This window comes from Leptosomus discolor, chromosome 2 (genome assembly GCF_034619465.1).
Source record: "Leptosomus discolor isolate bLepDis1 chromosome 2, bLepDis1.hap2, whole genome shotgun sequence".
NCBI lineage: Eukaryota > Metazoa > Chordata > Aves > Leptosomiformes > Leptosomidae > Leptosomus > Leptosomus discolor.
Genome location: NC_141392.1, coordinates 1200561 through 1218749, shown reverse-complemented (window position 1 = coordinate 1218749; position 18189 = coordinate 1200561). Strand labels below are relative to the sequence as shown.

Below are 18189 nucleotides of genomic sequence, written 5' to 3'. Positions count from 1 at the left end.
GCGGCGCAGCAGCGTGCGAGCAGCGTACGTGGGGCGGGGGGGGCGGCCGGGGGCCGGGGGCTCTGCGCTCCCCGCGCGGGGCAGGGCTGGGGGGGGGACGACGACACGACACCGTCGAGCCCCCCCCCCCCCCCCCCCCCCGCGGGGCCGGGATGGGGTGGGGGGTGGGGGGGTGGCGGGGCTGCGGGTCCCGGGGGCGCTGAGTGCCGCTGTCGCGCAGGTTCCCCCCCGAGCCCCGCCGCAGGATGGAGTTCGAGCTCTTGGAGAGCGACGTGCTGGAGTCGCTGGAGGACCTGGGGTAGGTGCCCCCCTGTCCCGGGCGGGGGGGGAGGGGGGGGCGCTTGGCGGGGCCGGTGCGGGCCGGAGCAGGAGGGCGGCCTCGGGGTGCGGGCCCGTGGCGGGGGGAGCGCCGCCGTCCGCCGCCGGTGGGGCGGCCCCGGGCGGAGCTGCGCCGGGGGCAGCGCCCGGAGCGGCCGCTGGCGCCGAGGGCGGAGGTGCCGCCCCCGCGGCGGGGCCGGAGCGGGGCGGCGGGGCCGGAGCGGGGCGGCGGGGCCGGAGCGGGGCGGCGGGGCCGGAGCGGGGCGGCGGGGCCGGAGCGGGGCGGCGGGGCCGGAGCGGGGCGGCGGGGCCGGAGCGGGGCGGCGAGCCCCGCAGGGCGGCGTTTGGCCGCGCGGCCTCTGCGGGCGTCTCGCCTCTCCCTGCGGGCGGGTCCCCCGCGGGTTCCTGGGGTGCCCCCTCAGCGGTCCCCCTGTTCCGTGGAGCGGTCCCAGCGGAGGGTGGGGCGGGGAGAAGGAAACCTTTTATTGAGACGTCAGAGGAGAAGGAAACTTTCGGGCTTCATATCTAGTGAAAAACAATGGACAGCAAAAAAAAGCTGTAAATGTCAGCATTTTTCTCTTTACTTTTTTTTTTTTTTTAAAATACAGTATGGGACAGTAAACGTTTGTTGTTTAAACTGGTTACTCTGTCAGAGCCGGTGGAGGTTGTATAAATGTGAAAGGGAGAGCAAGGAGGACGGGCTCTGCTGTCAGCATCGTGTCTGTAAACTGCCGGCGGTTCAGACAAGAGGCAGTTACAGCTTTGCTGCTGGTGGTTCCGTGCAGACAGCTCCATTTACTCGCGTTGGCCGCATTCCCATAAATCAGTTTGTGGCTGGAGTCATCAGGCTGCAACAAAGGTTGTATTTCCAGGCTGAGTTGCTGATGGTAGTTCCAAAGCTTGACAAAAGGGCTTCTGTTTTGGCAGGTATTTCTCAGGGTGAAAAAGGTCTCTGCCATGGTGCACGTGCAGAGATCGGCTTCTTTTTTCTGCCGTGTGTTTAAAAGGATGTTAGTGGCTCGAAGGAGCTGTGGTTTGTGCTTCTTATCCGTGTAATTGTAGACAAAAAGGGTTGCTGTTGATTTTTGACATAAAGTAAACAATAAAAGCAGATTGAAAAATCAGTGATATCAACCAAGACTGGCAACAGTGATTGAAAAGAAGTTTTGGAGGGCAAAAGACGTGGGACTTCAAGGGGGTTGGTAATGACTGGAGAGAGTACTGCAGGTCACTGAATGATCCGTGTTTCCTTGGGTCTGGAAGGACTAGGGTGTTTGAGGTTTTAAGTGTTGGCAGAAGCTCCATGGTCCTTCACAGTTCAACGTATTTTTTCTAACCAGATACTGAAGATGTTTCTAATATTTACTTGATTATTTTGTTCTAATAGCATTGCACATCAGAGTGGCTTGGTTTTGGATTTGTGCTAGAGGTGCTCAGGTGGGGGCCTCTTGCCTTCTAAGTCAGCTCGTTGACCTGTTGACAAACGGGGCAGCAGAACGTTAACCACAAGGGGAGTGCAGCTCTGGAACACGGGCTGTTGGCAGGAACGGGAGGAAAAAGCTGCTTGCAGTCAGGAATCTGCAGGCTGGGTTACTGGCCAGATAGGTGCGTAAGCTGGAGTCCTACCTACCAAGATTTCATACCTGTCCAAGAAGAATTCTAGAAGAGGAGCCTCTGACAGGACCAGTGACTGAAATCCAGATCCTGCCAAAGCAAAAGGCTCGTCATCGCCTCCCGTCTGCTCTCGTCTGCGACCGAACGTTTCTGTTCGGAGTCCCAGATGTTCCCATGCACATGTAGGCCTGAAAAGTCCGTGGGATGGAACTTGGACTTGCTCTGAGTGGCCTGCTGGAGTTGTCTTGCCTGCTGTGCTGACGTGGTGGGGTTGTCACGCGTCAGAGGACAGCTTCCCGCCAGCTGCTCCTGCATTAACTCTGTTTCTCTGAGCAAGCTGCTCTGGGAGGTAGAAGTTGGTTTTGAGTGCGGTGTCTTCGTTTTGGTTGGGTGAAATAACAGGCTGTTGCAGTGAAGACCAGATCCTTTACACGTGAGGTTAAGCACAAGACCCAAGCTTGGAGAATAACAGAGAATAACACTTTAATTTGCTCATTGAGAGGTTTTGTTTGTTTTTTGTTTTTTGGTTTTTTCACTTCTGAGGTTTGCCGGGAGTTGGCTGGCCTCGCTGGGTTGCTGTGACATAGTGGGTGACTTTACCTGCAAGTTCAAAAGAGGGGTTTCGGCTGACTGTGCTCACTCTTGGGTCTCTTGCTGTTGTGGGTGCAGCCTATCAAAGTAATGCTGTGTGTTTTTTCTTACATACTCTGATAAGCTCTGGCTTTGTGCTTCTAGCCGGTTAATAAGGCAGTCTTCCCCCTACTCCTCCTCCTCCCCCGACCGAGTAGCAGCACACAGGTGTCCTGAAAACTACATCTTCTAGGACCTGATCTGTAGACTCGTGCGGTCTTACACGAGGCCTGATTTTGGCTTATGTTGTTTATGCCGATAACTAATTCTGTTTACTTTCGTTGTGTGCACGTGAGAAGGTAATCTCTCAGAAGAGGGTGTTGTTTTGCAGATCCCTTCCGTAACGTTTGTGTCACGGGCTTTGTTTTGCACGGCAGCCCTTCAGTGCCTGGTGGGCCGGGGCAGAAGAGGTGCCCCGGTTCAGCAGTGACCGCTCAGCGCTCGGGCGCGGCGCGCCGAACCTGCGGCTGCCCGCGTAGGTGTGTCGGCAGCGACGCCCGCGAGCGAGGGGGCAGAGGAGGTGGTGCTGTGCGTGACGGCCCTGCGGGGCCAAAGCTGTGATGGCGACGTTGGGTGACACGGCCTCTGTGGCGGGAAGCCAGCGCGCCCGGGAACGCTGAGCGAGCGCCCGGGAACGCTGAGCTCGCTCGGGCGCTTTGGGCGCGCGTTTCCTTGCGGGTCGGTGCGGGAGGATTCGCCGTTTGGGGGTTGGGCGATGCCGACGGGACGAGGGTGGAGCTGCCGGTGCGCGCCCGGCGGAACGTGAACCTGCCGCCTGCCAGCGGCCGCAGCCGGCGAGGACAACCCGAGCCCTCGTGTCCCTCCTCAGGTACAAGGGTCCCCTGTTGGACGACGGAGCGCTGGCTCAGGCTGTCTCCCGGGGAGCCAGTTCCCCCGAATTCACCAAGCTCTGCGCGTGGTTGGTGTCCGAGCTGCGGCTGTTCTGTAAGCTGGAGGAGAACGTGCAGGCAACCAACAGTGAGTAGCCACCGCGGGCACAGCTGGGCCCTGAGAGGGCGTCCTTGCGGGCCGGGTGGGTTTGGGCTGGCAGTTGCCAAGTCGGCGGCACTAGGCACCGTTGTCTGCGTGCTGTCAGATCTTGGGTGTTTTCCGCCTCAAACTTGCCTAATCAACAGGCAGTAGAAGTTGAAATAATGGTGAGGATCAAACACTCTTTCTTCTGAAATTAGCTTTTTCTTTTAATTGTTCAACCGTGGGGTAGTTTTTAAAATCCTTGGATGGATTTGAGGAAACATTAACCTTTTTTTTCAATTAGATCATGAGAATACTTGTATTTCAACGCTTCTGTTAGTAATTTTGATGTAAGAATTACCTGCTGTTCAATGAAACATTCTCATGACTACAGTAACCGTATTTTCTTCTTATTGTTGGTCACCTTAACTCTCTGCTCACTGTGTATTTTTCCCTCTTGATGAAACACCGTCTGAGAGGGAGCCTGAAAATGTTTGTTTTGTTTCTTGTTTTGGTGGGGGAAGAAACCTTAGTTTTCAAAAGATGTTATTTTTGGTCATCAGATTAAATTGTTAAATTGGTATGATTAAACCTGTACTTCTTAATATATAATGTATTAACTCATAATGCCTTTATGAGCTTAACTCTCGATCTACTCAGTGGCCAAAGACTGCTGCCTTTCACCTCAACTTCTTTTCCTCTTCCTCTCTGTTTTTGGCACGTCTGTCCTTTCTTCTTTGAGTCATTTTACCCCTGTTTCTCTCTAACAACACAGCATCTCACCTCCTCTAGTAGTTTGAGGTTCCTGTTGTACGTTTTGTCTAAAAAATACAACCCAGAAGTATTTGAGCACTGATTTCAAATTCTCTAAAGGTGGTGATAGAAACATTTGGTCTGTAGTACTGTAAGTCCTGCCTTCATTTTGTGTGAGTAGAGTTTATAAATAACAGACATTTTGGGTTGAGGTCCCTTTTCAAAAGAAGAAAAACTGTTACATCTCAGTTCATCACTAGTTTCTGCATAACTTGGCTTAACAAATTCAGATGAGTTTCACTACTTTCTGACACAAATATCAGTCTAAGCTTTGGTTTACATGACTTAATTATTTTTAAAGGATATTGCTATGAAATAAGATTGATTGACGAATGTGGGCTTACAGGGAGAAGCAGTAAAACCCTGAGAGCTCATAAACTGTATTACTTATGGCTTTTATCAGAACTGCCTAATACCTCTGTAGTGGGAAGAGTTAGGTGGTATTTAAAGTACCCCTGTAAAACTTGTGACGTTTTTAATGTCACTTTTCGTTGGAGAAGTTCACTTCTGGGAAAAGCTGTCAGTGAAACATAATTTCATAATGATGAGGAATATCACGACGCCAAGGAGGTGGTGCTGTGTCTTTGAGAAACTCCAAGAACGCGTTTGGCTTCCGTTAAAAGCCGGGTTTTAATGTTGAACTGCAGCTGGAGCAAAGCATCATTTATTTTCTTAAAAAATAGCTAATTTGTTCTAACCGTAGCCAGAGAGATGTATTTTAGCTGTAAACAAATGATGATTCTTTTCCTTCTCAGGTCCCAACGAAGCAGAAGAATTTCAGCTCGAAATGAGCGGGCTGCTGGCCGAGATGAACTGTCCGTACGCGTCGCTAACCTCGGGAGACGTGACAAAGCGCCTCCATAATCAAAAGAACTGTCTCTTGCTGCTCAGTAAGTTAAAGGGTGCTGGCCGGCACGTCTGGGTGGTGCAGGAATCGTAGCGCTGTTTCTTAGCGTGCTGGGATACTGCTTTGTTCACCACCCTATGTGAAAATCCGTTACCTAAAGTGATGAATTATTTTCCCCGTAATTATGTTGTGCTTTTGGGTCTCATGAACTTCCCAGTCACTCTGTAGCCAGTATGTGGTGGAAAATGTTCCGAGCATTAACCTTTTTCACGTTCACTAGCAAAATGCCTGTCCTGTTACTTCACAAAAGGTACTCTGAAGAGGGAATAATTTGAAGACTTCTGCCAGGATTTAGCCTCTGAGCTTTGTTTAAAGGGGTCTGAAAATGGCCACTGACTTGAGGTGCATCATCATCTGGGAGCCCCCGCCGTGATGACTGGCAAGGCGCAATAGGACTTGCGTCGATTCTGACAACAACTGGGATTGTTGTGACAAAGAGAAAATGTTTTATCCCAACCCCCAGTTCTGTTGGTCATCTCCCTTAGTAAACAGCTTCACTGTCGCCTTCTGCTGACTGAAAAGACCTCAGCAGTAGCCACGGTGATGTCTTCCCTTTACTTTCCCACTCAGCAGATCTCAGTACCTACATTGGGTTTATTCCTGCTTGGGACATGTTAGAGGAGAAGAAATAGTACTGAAATTTGGATGAAATGTGTGATGTTGATGCATATTTAAAAAAAAAAAACAAAACCCACAACAATTTTTACAAGTGTCAGAGTTGGAAATTGTAATACTAATCTTAATCTGGTCTGAAATTCAACATAAAATAATGTTTTATTTGCTTCCTCAGTTGCTGCTGATTCTTCAGCTTTTCAAACCAGGAATTTCGTTCTGCCCTCAGCTGAGATGTAGGAAATGGATTGCAGAGTAGGTTCCTGTGCTTTCACAGTAGGAGAAAGATGAGTAGTAAGACTTAATCTGAATTTGTTTTGATGGTATGTTCAAAAATGTCAGCTGGAGAGAGGTAATTAGTGCATTTAAGACATTCTGTAGCTCAAACAACCTGCCCTTCGGCTTGTGCTCTGCAGGGCAAGACTCGCAATACATTTGTCCTGTCTGTGACACAGGGTTTGTCCCGGCGGGCCCCTGTGGTGTGCGCTTTGGTGATAAAGGCCACGGTCAGGGGCTGAACGCTGGTGTCCCCTCTGGCAGGAGTACGGCGTTTACTGCCAAATGCGGGACGGAAATAGGTGCCAGACTCCCTTGTTGTGTGCCATGATAGTTGCACAGCTTTGTTTACCCCCAGTAAGCCGACTTACTGGGTATCCTGGTGGATGTGAGGCGTAAACCCAGATTTTTTCAGGAGAAACAGAATAACCCTCTTTGACGGAATGCCAGTGTACTTTACGTTTTACTGAAGTGCAGCACGGTTTATGGCGGTTGGGAGACGTGGCAGCATTGCTGGGAGAGGAGAGCGCCAGAGGAACAGTCAGGGTTGCCTTGGTGGGCAGCACCGCTAGAATAGCCTATGAAGTACTGGTGTCTGCAGAAATGAGAAGTACAGGAGTTTCAGGTTGGTTCGGAAGAAATCTGCAAAAAATAGTCACTGTCTGGAGAACGTTTATGTCTTGCAGTGGTAGACTGGAAATGTCAGTCTTTGTCAGAGGAGGCTGAAGGTAACTTAGGTGATCTCTGAATTCTGGAAACAAAATCCTGCTGATAGTTCCTTTTTGAGGAGGTCCTAACAGAGTGTAAGTAGTTGAAACTGGAATTTAAGAAAAATCTGTGTAGAGTACTGTTGAAATAAAAAGGATTCTTCACTGCTTTACACATTTTAATAATTTTTACAATTTCTAAAGTGTTCTGTGTCTTTGGCAGAAGATGTTCTAGAGATCACTAAAATGCTTCGTTCTTGCCTTAATCTTTTGATCTGTCCCAGTGTTATAGGTAGTAAGCTGCTTTTGTACAGCCATGGGTTTACATCCCTGCCCCCAAGTCTGTCTTTATCGGTGCAGTGTCTATTTTTCAATCCTGATTTTTTGAAATAATTATTTACATTGCTGTTACGGTCACCTGGTCTGATTCATGATAAAAGTATTGTTAAACCTGTGAGGTTTCTTCAATCCAAACTTCATAAAGTTGTGACAATTGCAAGGAAACGCTGTGTGCTAAATTTATACCACCGTAACTGACCCCTAATGCTGAATTTTTGGGGGTATAATATGTTCAGAAGTTGTGATTTTAATACTTTTTTGTTTGTTTGATGAAGGAGTTCTAATGGGATGGCAGGCTCTTGCAGTTCTGATACTGAAGAGCACTGCAGGCGTTCCAGCTTGTTTCATCAGTTACTGCCTGCCTCTGGAATTGCCGTAAACCCGAATTCTCAGCAGTACTTTGCCAAGTGGGGTTGTGTCCCCACTCTGCGTCGTGCCTGGGGAAGCCGAGGGGATTCATGCGACGTTTCACTTCTCCCTGCTCGTTTCCTTGCTTTGTCTCCTAGAGCCTCGAGGAGCGCTTGCTTGCCTAGCTCAAACTGCGCATCCCAGTCCCTCATCCCGCTTATTTCCACGTTCCCGGTCTCCTGCCTTTGCTGGGCAAAGCCTGCAGGGAAAGAGCTGTGCTCTGCCGCACGCTGTGATTAATCCCTGTCGGGGTCGCAGGGGTTTTCTCCAGGCTTTGCTGCTTGTGCCGAGCCTTCCCCCGTGTGTGGTGCTCCAGCGGCAGGCGCAGGGGTGACGAGAGGCGGGAGCGTTCTGTGGATACCCAAATTCCTGCCCTGACTCTGTCTGAAACGGTCTGTTTGCACGTCTGTTGGTTGTAAGCGCTTGGGTTCTCACTGGTTCTGAAGTAATTTAACTCGGCTGTATCTGATGCTGAAATCTAATTTTTCTTACCCAGCATACCTCATCTCAGAACTGGAAGCTGCCAGAATGCTGTGTGTGAACGCCCCTCCTAAAAAAGCACAGGAAGGAGGTGGCAGTGAAGTCTTTCAGGAGCTAAAAGGCATATGTATTGCTTTAGGCATGTCCAAGCCTCCAGCCAACATAACGATGTTCCAGTTCTTCAGTGGAATTGAAAAAAAAGTAAGATCCGAAGGAACAAAAGTAGACTATTTGTGATGGTACTGTTTTGGTGGAAAATCGTTCTGCTGCCAGGGAGAGATGTGCCTCGTGTGAAACTCCCGTGTTTGAATTGTGAAGGAGTTAACGTGGTTTGCTGAGCGTGCCAAGAGTCAGGGTTTGGAAAATGAATTTAAAGGCTTTTTCCACGCCAAGGCACGAGGTCAGGGACTGCTGCTGCCATTGCCTTCCGGGGTGAGGTGCTGCTTACTCTGCTCCGGGTTTTAGTGCCATCGCCTGTGGCAGGAGACATGGACAGTGCTGAGCTTAGCCTCAGGAAGAACACTGAGGAGAAAAGTATTCCAAGAAATACACCTAAACAAATTTGTACTGGAACCTACTGTTTTAAAAAAATGTTGGGTTAAAAGGTGTTGTAACTACAGTCAGGTTTACACCTTTTCCCTAAGGCTTCATCAGTTCTTGTGGTTCCAGTTGGTTTTGTTCCTTTACATGTACGTGCTCTCCAGATTCTTGTGTTTTGTTTTGGTTTTTTAAATTTACTTTTGCTTCAGTAATTTTTATAAAGCTGAGAAATGAAGGGGAAGGGACTATCGAGTGCACAGAGCAAAGGTGGGGGACAGAAAGTTTTTAAGTTACGTTAAGTAACTTAACTTGCAAGATAGGGGAGAGCAGAACAGCAGAAGAGAACAGATATGATTACAAATCTCCCCAAAATACTCTGAGGAGTGTTTTGACTAACCTCTCAGTTGCATTGTACTAAAACAAATCCAAGCAACTGGAAATAGTTTTCTCTTTGCAAGGAATCGCTTTGGATTGGCTTGTTTAAGAAGAGCCTGGTTTTCCAGCAGAAGTCCAAGGTGTAGAATGGAAGCAGTTTGTTTTCTGATTTGGGCCTGATGGGCATTAAATAGTTAGATACAGAAGAAATCTGTGCTTCCATTTTCTATCAAAGGTAGAAAAGATTCATAGCAATGAGCAATGCTAGCAAGCTTTGCTGGTAAAAGAGACTATAAAAATACGGAATACGAAGTAGAACAAAATCTTTTTAGTCTGGGAATTCTATTATGTTTTATGAATTGTCTTTTCTTTTACATTGTCTTGCAAAGTTAAATTAATGTTTTCTCAATTATTTATATCCATAGGTGATTATAATAAAAAAAAACCCTGAACAGCCCTTATAGCTTAATAAAATACATCAGGAATTTCTAGCCTACAGAGTTTTTTAGAAATCATATGTAGCCGTGGTGCTTACAGTCCGAACACTTCAGATGTTGGCAGTGTTTGAGAAGGGGAAAGCAAAGCTGACAAATAACTGGAAAAATTACTTCATTTTGTGAATGAAAATACATTGCAAAGTTGAGCAAAGTGTGAAAACTTAAATAACATAGAGTGAAAATTTTACTCTTGACTGTAAGATGATGGTTATAACAAGAGATCACCCTAAAGTTTCCTTGTTTTTGAAAAGTGAGTCTTAGAATGGCAGTTTTCCGATCTAGCACGTGAAAATCGAGCCACATTTTTCTTTGCACATACATAGCACAGTCTGGGGTAGGATCTTTGTGCGGCTGACTCTTTGTTGATGATCCGCCACATTAAAAAAAGACTCTGCTGATCCTTGAGTGAGCTGCTGCCTCTGCTATCCCAAAAGCACTTGGTTTTAAATCTTCAATTTAGACTAATTTGGCTCAGCACCTTTGGAAAAGCAGGTCACTGAATGTGTTAAATAGCTGCTGGAGTGAACAGAGCAGGGAGTTGAAAAATGTGGTTTGGAGCAGTGGAGAAGTCAAGTTTCATAACTCCAGCCTGCTTGGATCCACGTTTTTGTCGCTGCTACTCCATTTCTTCCCTCTGAAGTCCTCAGAGGTTTTGAGATGGGGAAGATAACCTAAGGAGTGCCCAAACATTTCAAGTGCAAGTTATATTTAAATTGTCATATTGAAGATTTTCTCCTTTTGATTGTAAAGAGGAATCTTTCTTTAGGTCGTGTTGTATTAAGACTATGTGAAATACAACCTTTTTCATACAAGTGTGGGTGTTTTTCTGAATTAAAGAGGTGATGCGTAGAATAATCCCTCTGTTTTTAACGGGAGCTCTACCTCATGGAATCTTTCTATTTTAACTGCAGATCTACTCTATAGTCCCTTCTCTTAATTTTTAAATAATTATAGCTGAGACTACCAGAAATAGAAAAACAGTTGTTTTCCAAAAGAAGTGTGCTTGGTTCTCTGTCCCAGAGGAAACCAACTTGATATTGGAGGTTGCTCTGTCATGCCTCTGACTGTCCAAGTCTTCTCCTGTAATCTGAATCTTGAAAAGCTAGTGTTTTATACAGTGTTTATATTTTCCTATGTCTTCTGACAGCTGAAGGAAACCCTAGCAAAGGTGCCACCTAATCATGTTGGAAAACCTTTACTGAAGAAGCAACTGGGACCAGCTCACTGGGTAAGTAGCTGCGTGTATTGGAGCCTGCTTCCTTTTTTCGGGTGTTGATCTTCATTCTGTGTGTGATGTTGCAAAGTGATTTTTCTCGTCTCTTTCTGACGATGAGTAGGCAGTTCCTTGCGATGTTTTACGTACGTGTCGGCGCAATAAACGCTGGGCAGCCGGTAAGATCTGCGGCTGGTGGATCTGCATATCCAGCTGCAGGCAGAAGTGTTCCGAAACAAAGGAGACTGACAGCGGTGGTGCTGGCCTGCGTGCTTGTGCGGTCGCTGCCGCCTTCCGCTCCTGCCCCTTGCAGCACGGTCCGTGCGACCTGCCCTCGCTGAGGTGCTGTCCCGTCCCCTCCCGTGGCGGCTTCCCGTTGTTCCCTCCTCTCCTCCCGCCCTGTCGGAGTAGCCTGCGCCCCGCATCGCCCCTCTCCGGGCAGCAGTGCGGGGGCAGGGGGAAGCTGGGAGAGGCGGTGCGCCCAGGCGGCAGGGCCACAACCGCCTCCGGCTGCTGCTCCGCAAGACTGGGAGTCCCTCCTGTGTCTCTCGCTGAAGGCTGAAGCTCATCTGTCCCCAGCGCTCTGCTTCCTTCAGGGCTTGTGTTGTGGGGGCGGCAAGCGGCCCCACCGCCCCTCTCAGCCAGGCTCCAGCCGGTCCCTCGCTTGTCCCTTAGAGGTGCTGGTCTCAGCTGCTGCTCTGGCTGGGTCGCTGCCTGCTGCCGGGTGGGTTTCCCCCGTAGGGCACGTTGTTGTCTTGTCTCTGTGCAGACTGTGCTTTAATCGAGATCCTCTTGCAGCACTTGCCTTCCTTTTAGCCCTCTGTCTTTGCCCTCTCTCTGTCCCTAAGCTCAGTACTTTTTAAGGAGGCGAGGGCACCCTCGTCCCTAGGACTACATGTGTCCTTGGGCCTCCTTCAGCTTGTTGCGCGCAGTATTGTCTCACCTTTGCTTCTCTGTCATGGTGGGTGTTGAGAAATGCCTCAGCAGCGCCTGCAGTTTTTATGTCCCTTCTGAAAAACAGGCAGCTGTGCTGTTAGAAGTGTAGGAGGCTGGATGAGAGGGTAACGGAGCCTTTGAAGCCCTCGGGAGAGTAGCGTCGGCAGGCAGAGCTTGCTGTGAGCCCGTTTGACGAGGTTGTTAGTTGTGGGCTTAAGCCCTGCTTAATGTCTCTGTGTGTCTTGTTCTCTTCCATCCACATAGTTTATCATCTGAAGTAGAAGCATTTCTTCTCTAATCTATAGGTTATGTTTGCAAATTTTTGTTTCAGGAAAAAATTGAAGCAATTAATCAAGCCATAGTTAATGAATACGAAGTCCGAAGAAAGCTGTTAGTGAAACGTTTGGATGTTACTGTGCAGTCCTTCGGCTGGTCGGATAGAGCTAAGGTACAGACGGCTCGCTGTGAAGTGCTGGGTGGTGGGAATGCTTTATAATACGTATCTCTGGGAAACTGCCTCGTTGTGTCATCCTTCACGGCCGGGAAATAACCACGGGAATGGTCTGGGTTTGGTTTGAGTTTCTGAAGGAGCTTATGACAGTGTAAGGTGACTAAAAATTTGTTCACTTAAAACTGATTTGTTGGATTTTGAAACAGTAACATGAGAAGAGAGACTGTGTGTAACTGCACACCACAGCCAAAACCTGCGGTTACGTAGGACTCTGCAATAAATCATAGCAAGAGGCGATCCCTGATCCAGCCGTTTGCGTTCAGAGCACCGCCCTGTGGGTCGTGAAGCGCTTGTCTGCGTGACGGCAGAGAAGCATCTTCCTGCTGACCGTCCCGTAACTAACGTTGTGCTGTCCGCAGCGATCGGGTTCCCTTGACTCGGTGTGTCTGCGAGCACCGCTCCGCCGGTGCACGTGAGGCAACCTGCCCAGGCGCTGCTTGGTCTTGCCTCGTAGACAGGGTGGTGTTTTGTGTGCTCCTTCTGTCTTTGACCCCTGCCAGTGGCTGTGACGTGACGTCTGAGTACGTGATACATACTCTGCTTTTAAAAATAATTACGTGGTTTCCCCATTTCCTGTATTTCACAGTGAGAAAGGAATGACAACGTTGAGAAAATAGCACGTATCCCTTCTTTGCTAGGACTAAACCAGACGTGCTAACATGCTGTTCATTATGTTGCTGGCAGTGCTTGAATTATTGGTGATAAACTCTGACACATGAATGATCAAGTGGTTTTTTTCTTGATAACTGGTGTATTGGGAAAGCAGCCGTATTTTAATAATAAGCTGTGGCCTCTCGCCTTTTCTGTTTCATTGCCTGAGCGGGGCTTCTACTGGTGTGCTGTCTCCTAAACCTTGTGGTGGTCTGGTTTCTTAGTAGATGATTGAAGAACTGTCTGATTGTTTGAATATTTTAATAGTTGATGAAAGTGGGCAAAAGTATGGATTAGGTTAAAAACCAGGGACTTCTAATTGTGTTACAGCTTTGGCATCCAAATCCATCTTTTTTTTTTTTTTCCTGGGAGAATTCTCAGACTAGCTACACGAAATCCTTTCACAAACCCCACAGATTGTACATATGCATTTATGTCTATTGAAATGCAAATTAAATTTTTTGGGACCATAACAATAAGAAGTTGGAGAATGTGGCTGTCACATTCCAGACATGCAATAGTTTATCAGTGCTTTAACGAGTGATGGTAACTTTTTTTTAATGTTAAAATTTGAAAAGTATCAGAATACAGTAGTCCAACTAAATAGTTACTTCTCCAGATAGTAGAAACACCAGTAAAAACTTTATAATCTACTGTTAGAGGCTTTTAAGTTCAAAAGCTCACATTTCACCTAAAAGAATAATATCATAGCACCAAAATAACTGCGCTCGGAGCTCAGTCAAACTTGCCAGGGAAAAACACCTTACTGCTCCGGTAAGTACTGTTGCTTCTCCTGTCTGTAGCCAGCATCAGGTAAATGACCTGCATGTTTTCTGTAATTTTGCATAAACCCTGTTCAACTTGTAATGTGACAGTAGAAGCTTTTGGATCTAAATATTTGGCACCAAGTCACTTGGAAATACACACTCTTAATTCTGCCCAGTTCCATTTTTCTGCCTTTAGATGGAAAATGGGATTTTAGGATTTTAAACCTTGCTCTGAAGGTCTTGCCCTGTCAAGAGATTTGTTGGAAAGCCTTGTTTGCCTGTCCCCGCTGCCGTCATCTGGGATCCCGCCAAGGAGCAGCCCTCTTGTCCGTGGGCAAACTGCCGTCTGGCTTGTCCGAGCTGCGCCACGCGTTACGCTCCGTGGGTAACCGCAGGTGGAACTCGGGGCTGTTGTGGCTGACGCTGGAAAACTGCCATCGTTCTCTTGGCACGTTCAAACGCCCGCGTGGCCGGTGCCGAAGGGCAGCAGAGAGGTGGTGTGCAAGGCAAGGCTGGCGTGTGGGGTCTCGTTGGGCTTGGCACCAGCCTGCGGGGCGCGGGGCTGCGGTAGAACGAGCGCTGGAGAGCGTGAGTTGTGGCGGTGCCCTCGATGGCTGCGAGGAAGCTGACCGGGCCGGAGAGCGCGGCCCTTTCTCTGCCGAGACAGCACGGCGCTGGCCTGCCTGGAGCGGGTGCGGGTCGGGGGGCAGGCGGAGGTCTGGAGGCTGGTGCAGGCGCGTTTCGGTGTCTTTGGGCATTAGCAGTAACTCGTGGAACCGTATGAGGCACCTCTGCGTTTGCCTGCCTGGAAGCAACACGGTCTGCACGTCCGTAGTGTTGAACTCGTCAGAAGATCAGTGTCTCGCCCGGCAGGGCGGTCAGAGCGGTGTTCCCTGTATTAGGAACGTAATTTGATGAATGCGAGCGTTGCTGCAGTGATTCTTAGTGACAAAGCGGTTCTCGCTGCACGTTGATTTTTGTTCTGTTTGCAGTAGCGTCTTGTTCTTCAGTGTTGATTTGATGAGGCTTTTGGTGAGGTGCCCCAGTGCTTTCCTGTTACTTTACCTGAGTGGGTTTTGTTTTTCTTCTCCCCAACAGAGTCAAACAGAAAAACTGGCTAAAGTCTACCAGCCAAAACGTGCCCTCTTATCTACTAAGTGCACTATTTCTGTGGCAAATCTCCTGGCAGCTCGGCAGGATCTGTCAAAAATTATGAGAACAAGCAGTGGATCCATCCGAGAGAAGACTGCATGTGCCATTAATAAGGTACCTTTGGTGACAAATGGGTTGTTCTCTTATGAATATTTCAGTAATTTGAATGCAGTGATAAATCCTACATTTTTTAGGATTGTGAGTGGAATTTGGAAATAAAGGATAAGAAACTTGGTGCTTGTGTGCTCCAGATTATGCATCAGTGCATTGTGGAATCTGCAGTTTCACCTGTTTAGGTTCAGAGTGCCCCTTCATAGGGGCAGTAGAAAATTGCTGAAATATCTTTGATCACTTTGGGTAGGAGTAGGCCTGCTCTGTCTTAGCAGAGTTACTGATGTCCTTACAACGCTGCTCCCTAATTCTGTCACCCGTCTGAAGTAACACCTACGCAGGAGCTGTGTTTCTGGTCTCTGTAAATAGAATGTATCACAAAGCAAGGCTCTAACAAGTTAGATTCCCCTGTGTACACAAAGAAAAGAGATTATTGTCAAGTGTGTAGTTTTAGCAACGACAAAGTGGGAATAGGATTAAAAATAAAAATCTTTGCTGTTCACCAAGGCAATGGCTTCCGCAGCAGTTCAGAGCAGTAGTTAGGAGAGAGGTGGTGTTGCGCTGTGCTGACGGCTGCTGGAGGCAGTGAGCAGTTCCGGGAAAGACCCTGGTGATGCCGCCTCTGCTGGCGTTCCTGCGGTTTGAACAAAACCCCAGGCCTCCGGACTTGTCTTGTTAGCAGTGCTCGGAGTGCTGGATAATCCCTGCTGAGTTTTATTAACCGGGGACAAAGGTCTGTCACATCCAGACAGACAGAAGCGTGCCCTGATGAAATCCTCTGGGTGTCCGAACCCCTGAGGGGCTGCTGTTTGTGGTGTGTGTCAGCGAACGCGAGGCTTCCGTGGGGTGTTGCGACTTGGTTCTCCCGTTCCCTCCGCAGGTGCTGATGGGCAGAGTGCCTGACAGGGGAGGGAGGCCCAATGAAATCGAACCGCCGCCTCCCGAGATGCCGCCGTGGCAGAAGAGACCAGAGGCTGGTCCGCAGCAAGGCGGCGGCAGAGGAGGAAGAGGTGGCTACGAATCCTCGTACGGAGGGCGAGGGGGTTATGACCATGGAGGTCACGACCGAGGAGGAAGAGGAGGCTACGACTCGTCGTACGGAGGGCGAGGAGGTCATGAACAAGGAAGCCATGATCGAGGGGGACGAGGAGGACGTGGTGGTTACGATCATGGCGGCAGAGGAGGTGGAAGAGGGAACAAGCTTCAAGGAGGTTGGACAGATGGTGGAGGTGGTGGCTACCAGGATGGCAGCTACAGGGAGAGCAACTACAGAGATGCAGGTTTTCAAACGGGTGGCTACCACGGCGGTGGTGGTGGCAGCGGTGGCTACCAAGGAGGAGGCTATGGTGGCTACCAGTCATCTTCATATTCAGGAAGTGGCTACCAAGGGGGGGGTGGCGGTGGCTACCAGCAGGACAACAGATATCAAGATGGTGGGTCCCACAGCGACCGAGGGGGTGGGCGCGGCGGAGGGAGGGGTGGCCGTGGTGGTCGTGGCGGCCGTGGAGGTCAAGGAGGAGGCTGGGGGGGCAGAGGGGGACAGAACTTTAACCAAGGGGGGCAGTTTGAGCAGCACTTCCAGCACGGAGGTTATCAGTATAATCAGTCGGGCTTTGGACAGGGAAGACACTTCACGAGCTGAGGCCGCTAAAAACTTTTGCTTCAGCAGAGCTCACGTCACAGACCCCTGGTTTCAGAGGCCTGGCTTAATCGCTGCTTGAGTCAGTACCGGTTTGTGTGTGGCAGGTAGAACCTCTGTGGGTGGGAGGCTTTGCGTTGAGCAAAGTACGACTTTCTGTGGACCTCTCCTCCCCTGCCCCCATCCCCAGCCTGTCTGAATCACATGCATCATCGCTGCACCCTAAACATCAAATCATAGCCATGCTTTTTAGATGTTGGATTGGTTCCCTCTGCTTGAAACGCTTCTGTTCTGAAACTGCCCGCTGTGTTTGCCTTCCGTTTTGATTTAGAGAAATTATCAAGACCCGTCTGGTCAAATTTGTCTGTTCTAACACACACTAGAACTTCTGCTTTTCCCCCCCAGTTGTTGTTCAACGCCATGTTCTAAAACCAGTTCCCAGTGCTGCTTTTTGGCTCGCCGGCCTCCCGTAGCCACGAAGGTGCCGCACACACGTGTGCGTGTGCACGGCGAACTCCCTCTGACAAACGGGTGTTTGTCTGTCACGTGAGCTCTGCTGCACATGCCACATTCAGTAGCCTTATCTCCTGCTAAACAAACGTTTTCCCACCTGCTCAACTCTGAAGACTGACTGCCGCCAAAATCTGCAAAGATCATTTAAAACTAAGCTAAATTGTGAACCGATAGTGTGTGTAGGCCTGTAGTTAGGTGTAGCAATTCAAACTGACCTGCATCCATCCAAAACAAGTTGCTCCTCCTCCAAACCTAATTTTTACTTGAAATCAGCTAGAAGAAATGACAAACTGAAATTTATTTTGTTTGCAAGTTGATACCACTGGCTCAGCAGACCTAGGGCAATTTGTTTTGGGGTTGTCTTTTTACAGAAATGCACTACGGCCTGGGAAGATTAGTTCCTGCCTGGAGGAAGCCCTTTTATTATTGCTGCAGAAAACAAAGCCTGGCTGAGTTTGATGTTCTAATGTTGGTTTGTTTGGGTTTTTTTTTTTTTTCTTTACTGAAAGCCACATAATGCTTCTTGCTGGGTTTTTTGTGTACATAAACATTGTCAAGCTGTGAAAGAAAATGGCTGAAGGTGTGCTGTTGTATAAAAGGTGAGCAATAAAAGTATCTGTATGTTCCCTGTGCTTTAGTTTCTTTTCCTTCTTGATAGTAAAAAGCAGTTGCTACAGGAGCTGGGAGATCGAGGGGATTTCTGCTTCATCTATTTTGCATTTCCATGTATTTTAGATGTAGTCGTCCCAGCCGTACGGTGCCTTGTGCCCCCTGAGAAGCTGTCGGGACAGGAGGGATCAATCATCAGTTGCTCCGAGTTTTGTTCTGTTCCTGCCTCTGAACTGGTGTAGCAGCGTGTAGTATCCTGGGGGTCGCTGTGCAAAGTTACTCTCGGGCTGCGAGCCCCCGTCTCCCAGGCGGTGCTCCTGCACGCCGTGTGACCACGGGTGCTGGGGCGGGGGCTCTCCTGGCGCTCCCCAGCCTGGGGGCTCCTGCTGCTGTGCTCAGGGCACAGAGGCTGTGCTGGTGGCGGTCTCTGACTACCTGAGGTGGCCTTGGGGCTGAATCCAGGCAGGAGGAGTCCCTTGGGTTACAGAGATAACGCGAGCGTTTGGGAGAACCTGCGTGACACTGGTGTTGCTGTGATTCAAGCTAATCGTGTAAATAAGCTGAAAAATACTGGTTTTCTATGATAAACCCGAAAATCT

The 18189-nt window shown here is 49.0% G+C and overlaps 1 protein-coding gene across 1 annotated transcript; it reads left to right on the top strand.

Moving 5' to 3' along the window:
* Window positions 1-17613, top strand: TSLIG3A (tRNA splicing ligase complex subunit 3A). Its single transcript, XM_086460520.1, has 9 exons — window positions 1-24; window positions 221-298; window positions 3392-3540; window positions 5103-5237; window positions 8093-8277; window positions 10636-10716; window positions 11969-12085; window positions 14665-14832; window positions 15710-17613. Exons 2-9 carry the CDS (start codon window positions 246-248, stop codon window positions 16469-16471), a joined length of 1650 nt encoding a protein of 549 aa, XP_086316646.1. The 5' UTR covers window positions 1-24; window positions 221-245; the 3' UTR covers window positions 16472-17613.
* The last annotated feature ends 576 nt before the right edge of the window (window positions 17614-18189 follow it).

Coding starts and splice junctions, on each gene's coding strand:
- TSLIG3A (XM_086460520.1), top strand. CDS start 246: ATGGAGTTCGAGCTCTTGGAGAGCGACGTGCTGGAGTCGCTGGAGGAC. Junction 12,086..14,664: donor GCTGGTCGGATAGAGCTAAG/GTACAGACGGCT, acceptor TCTCCCCAACAG/AGTCAAACAGAAAAACTGGC. Junction 14,833..15,709: donor CTGCATGTGCCATTAATAAG/GTACCTTTGGTG, acceptor TTCCCTCCGCAG/GTGCTGATGGGCAGAGTGCC.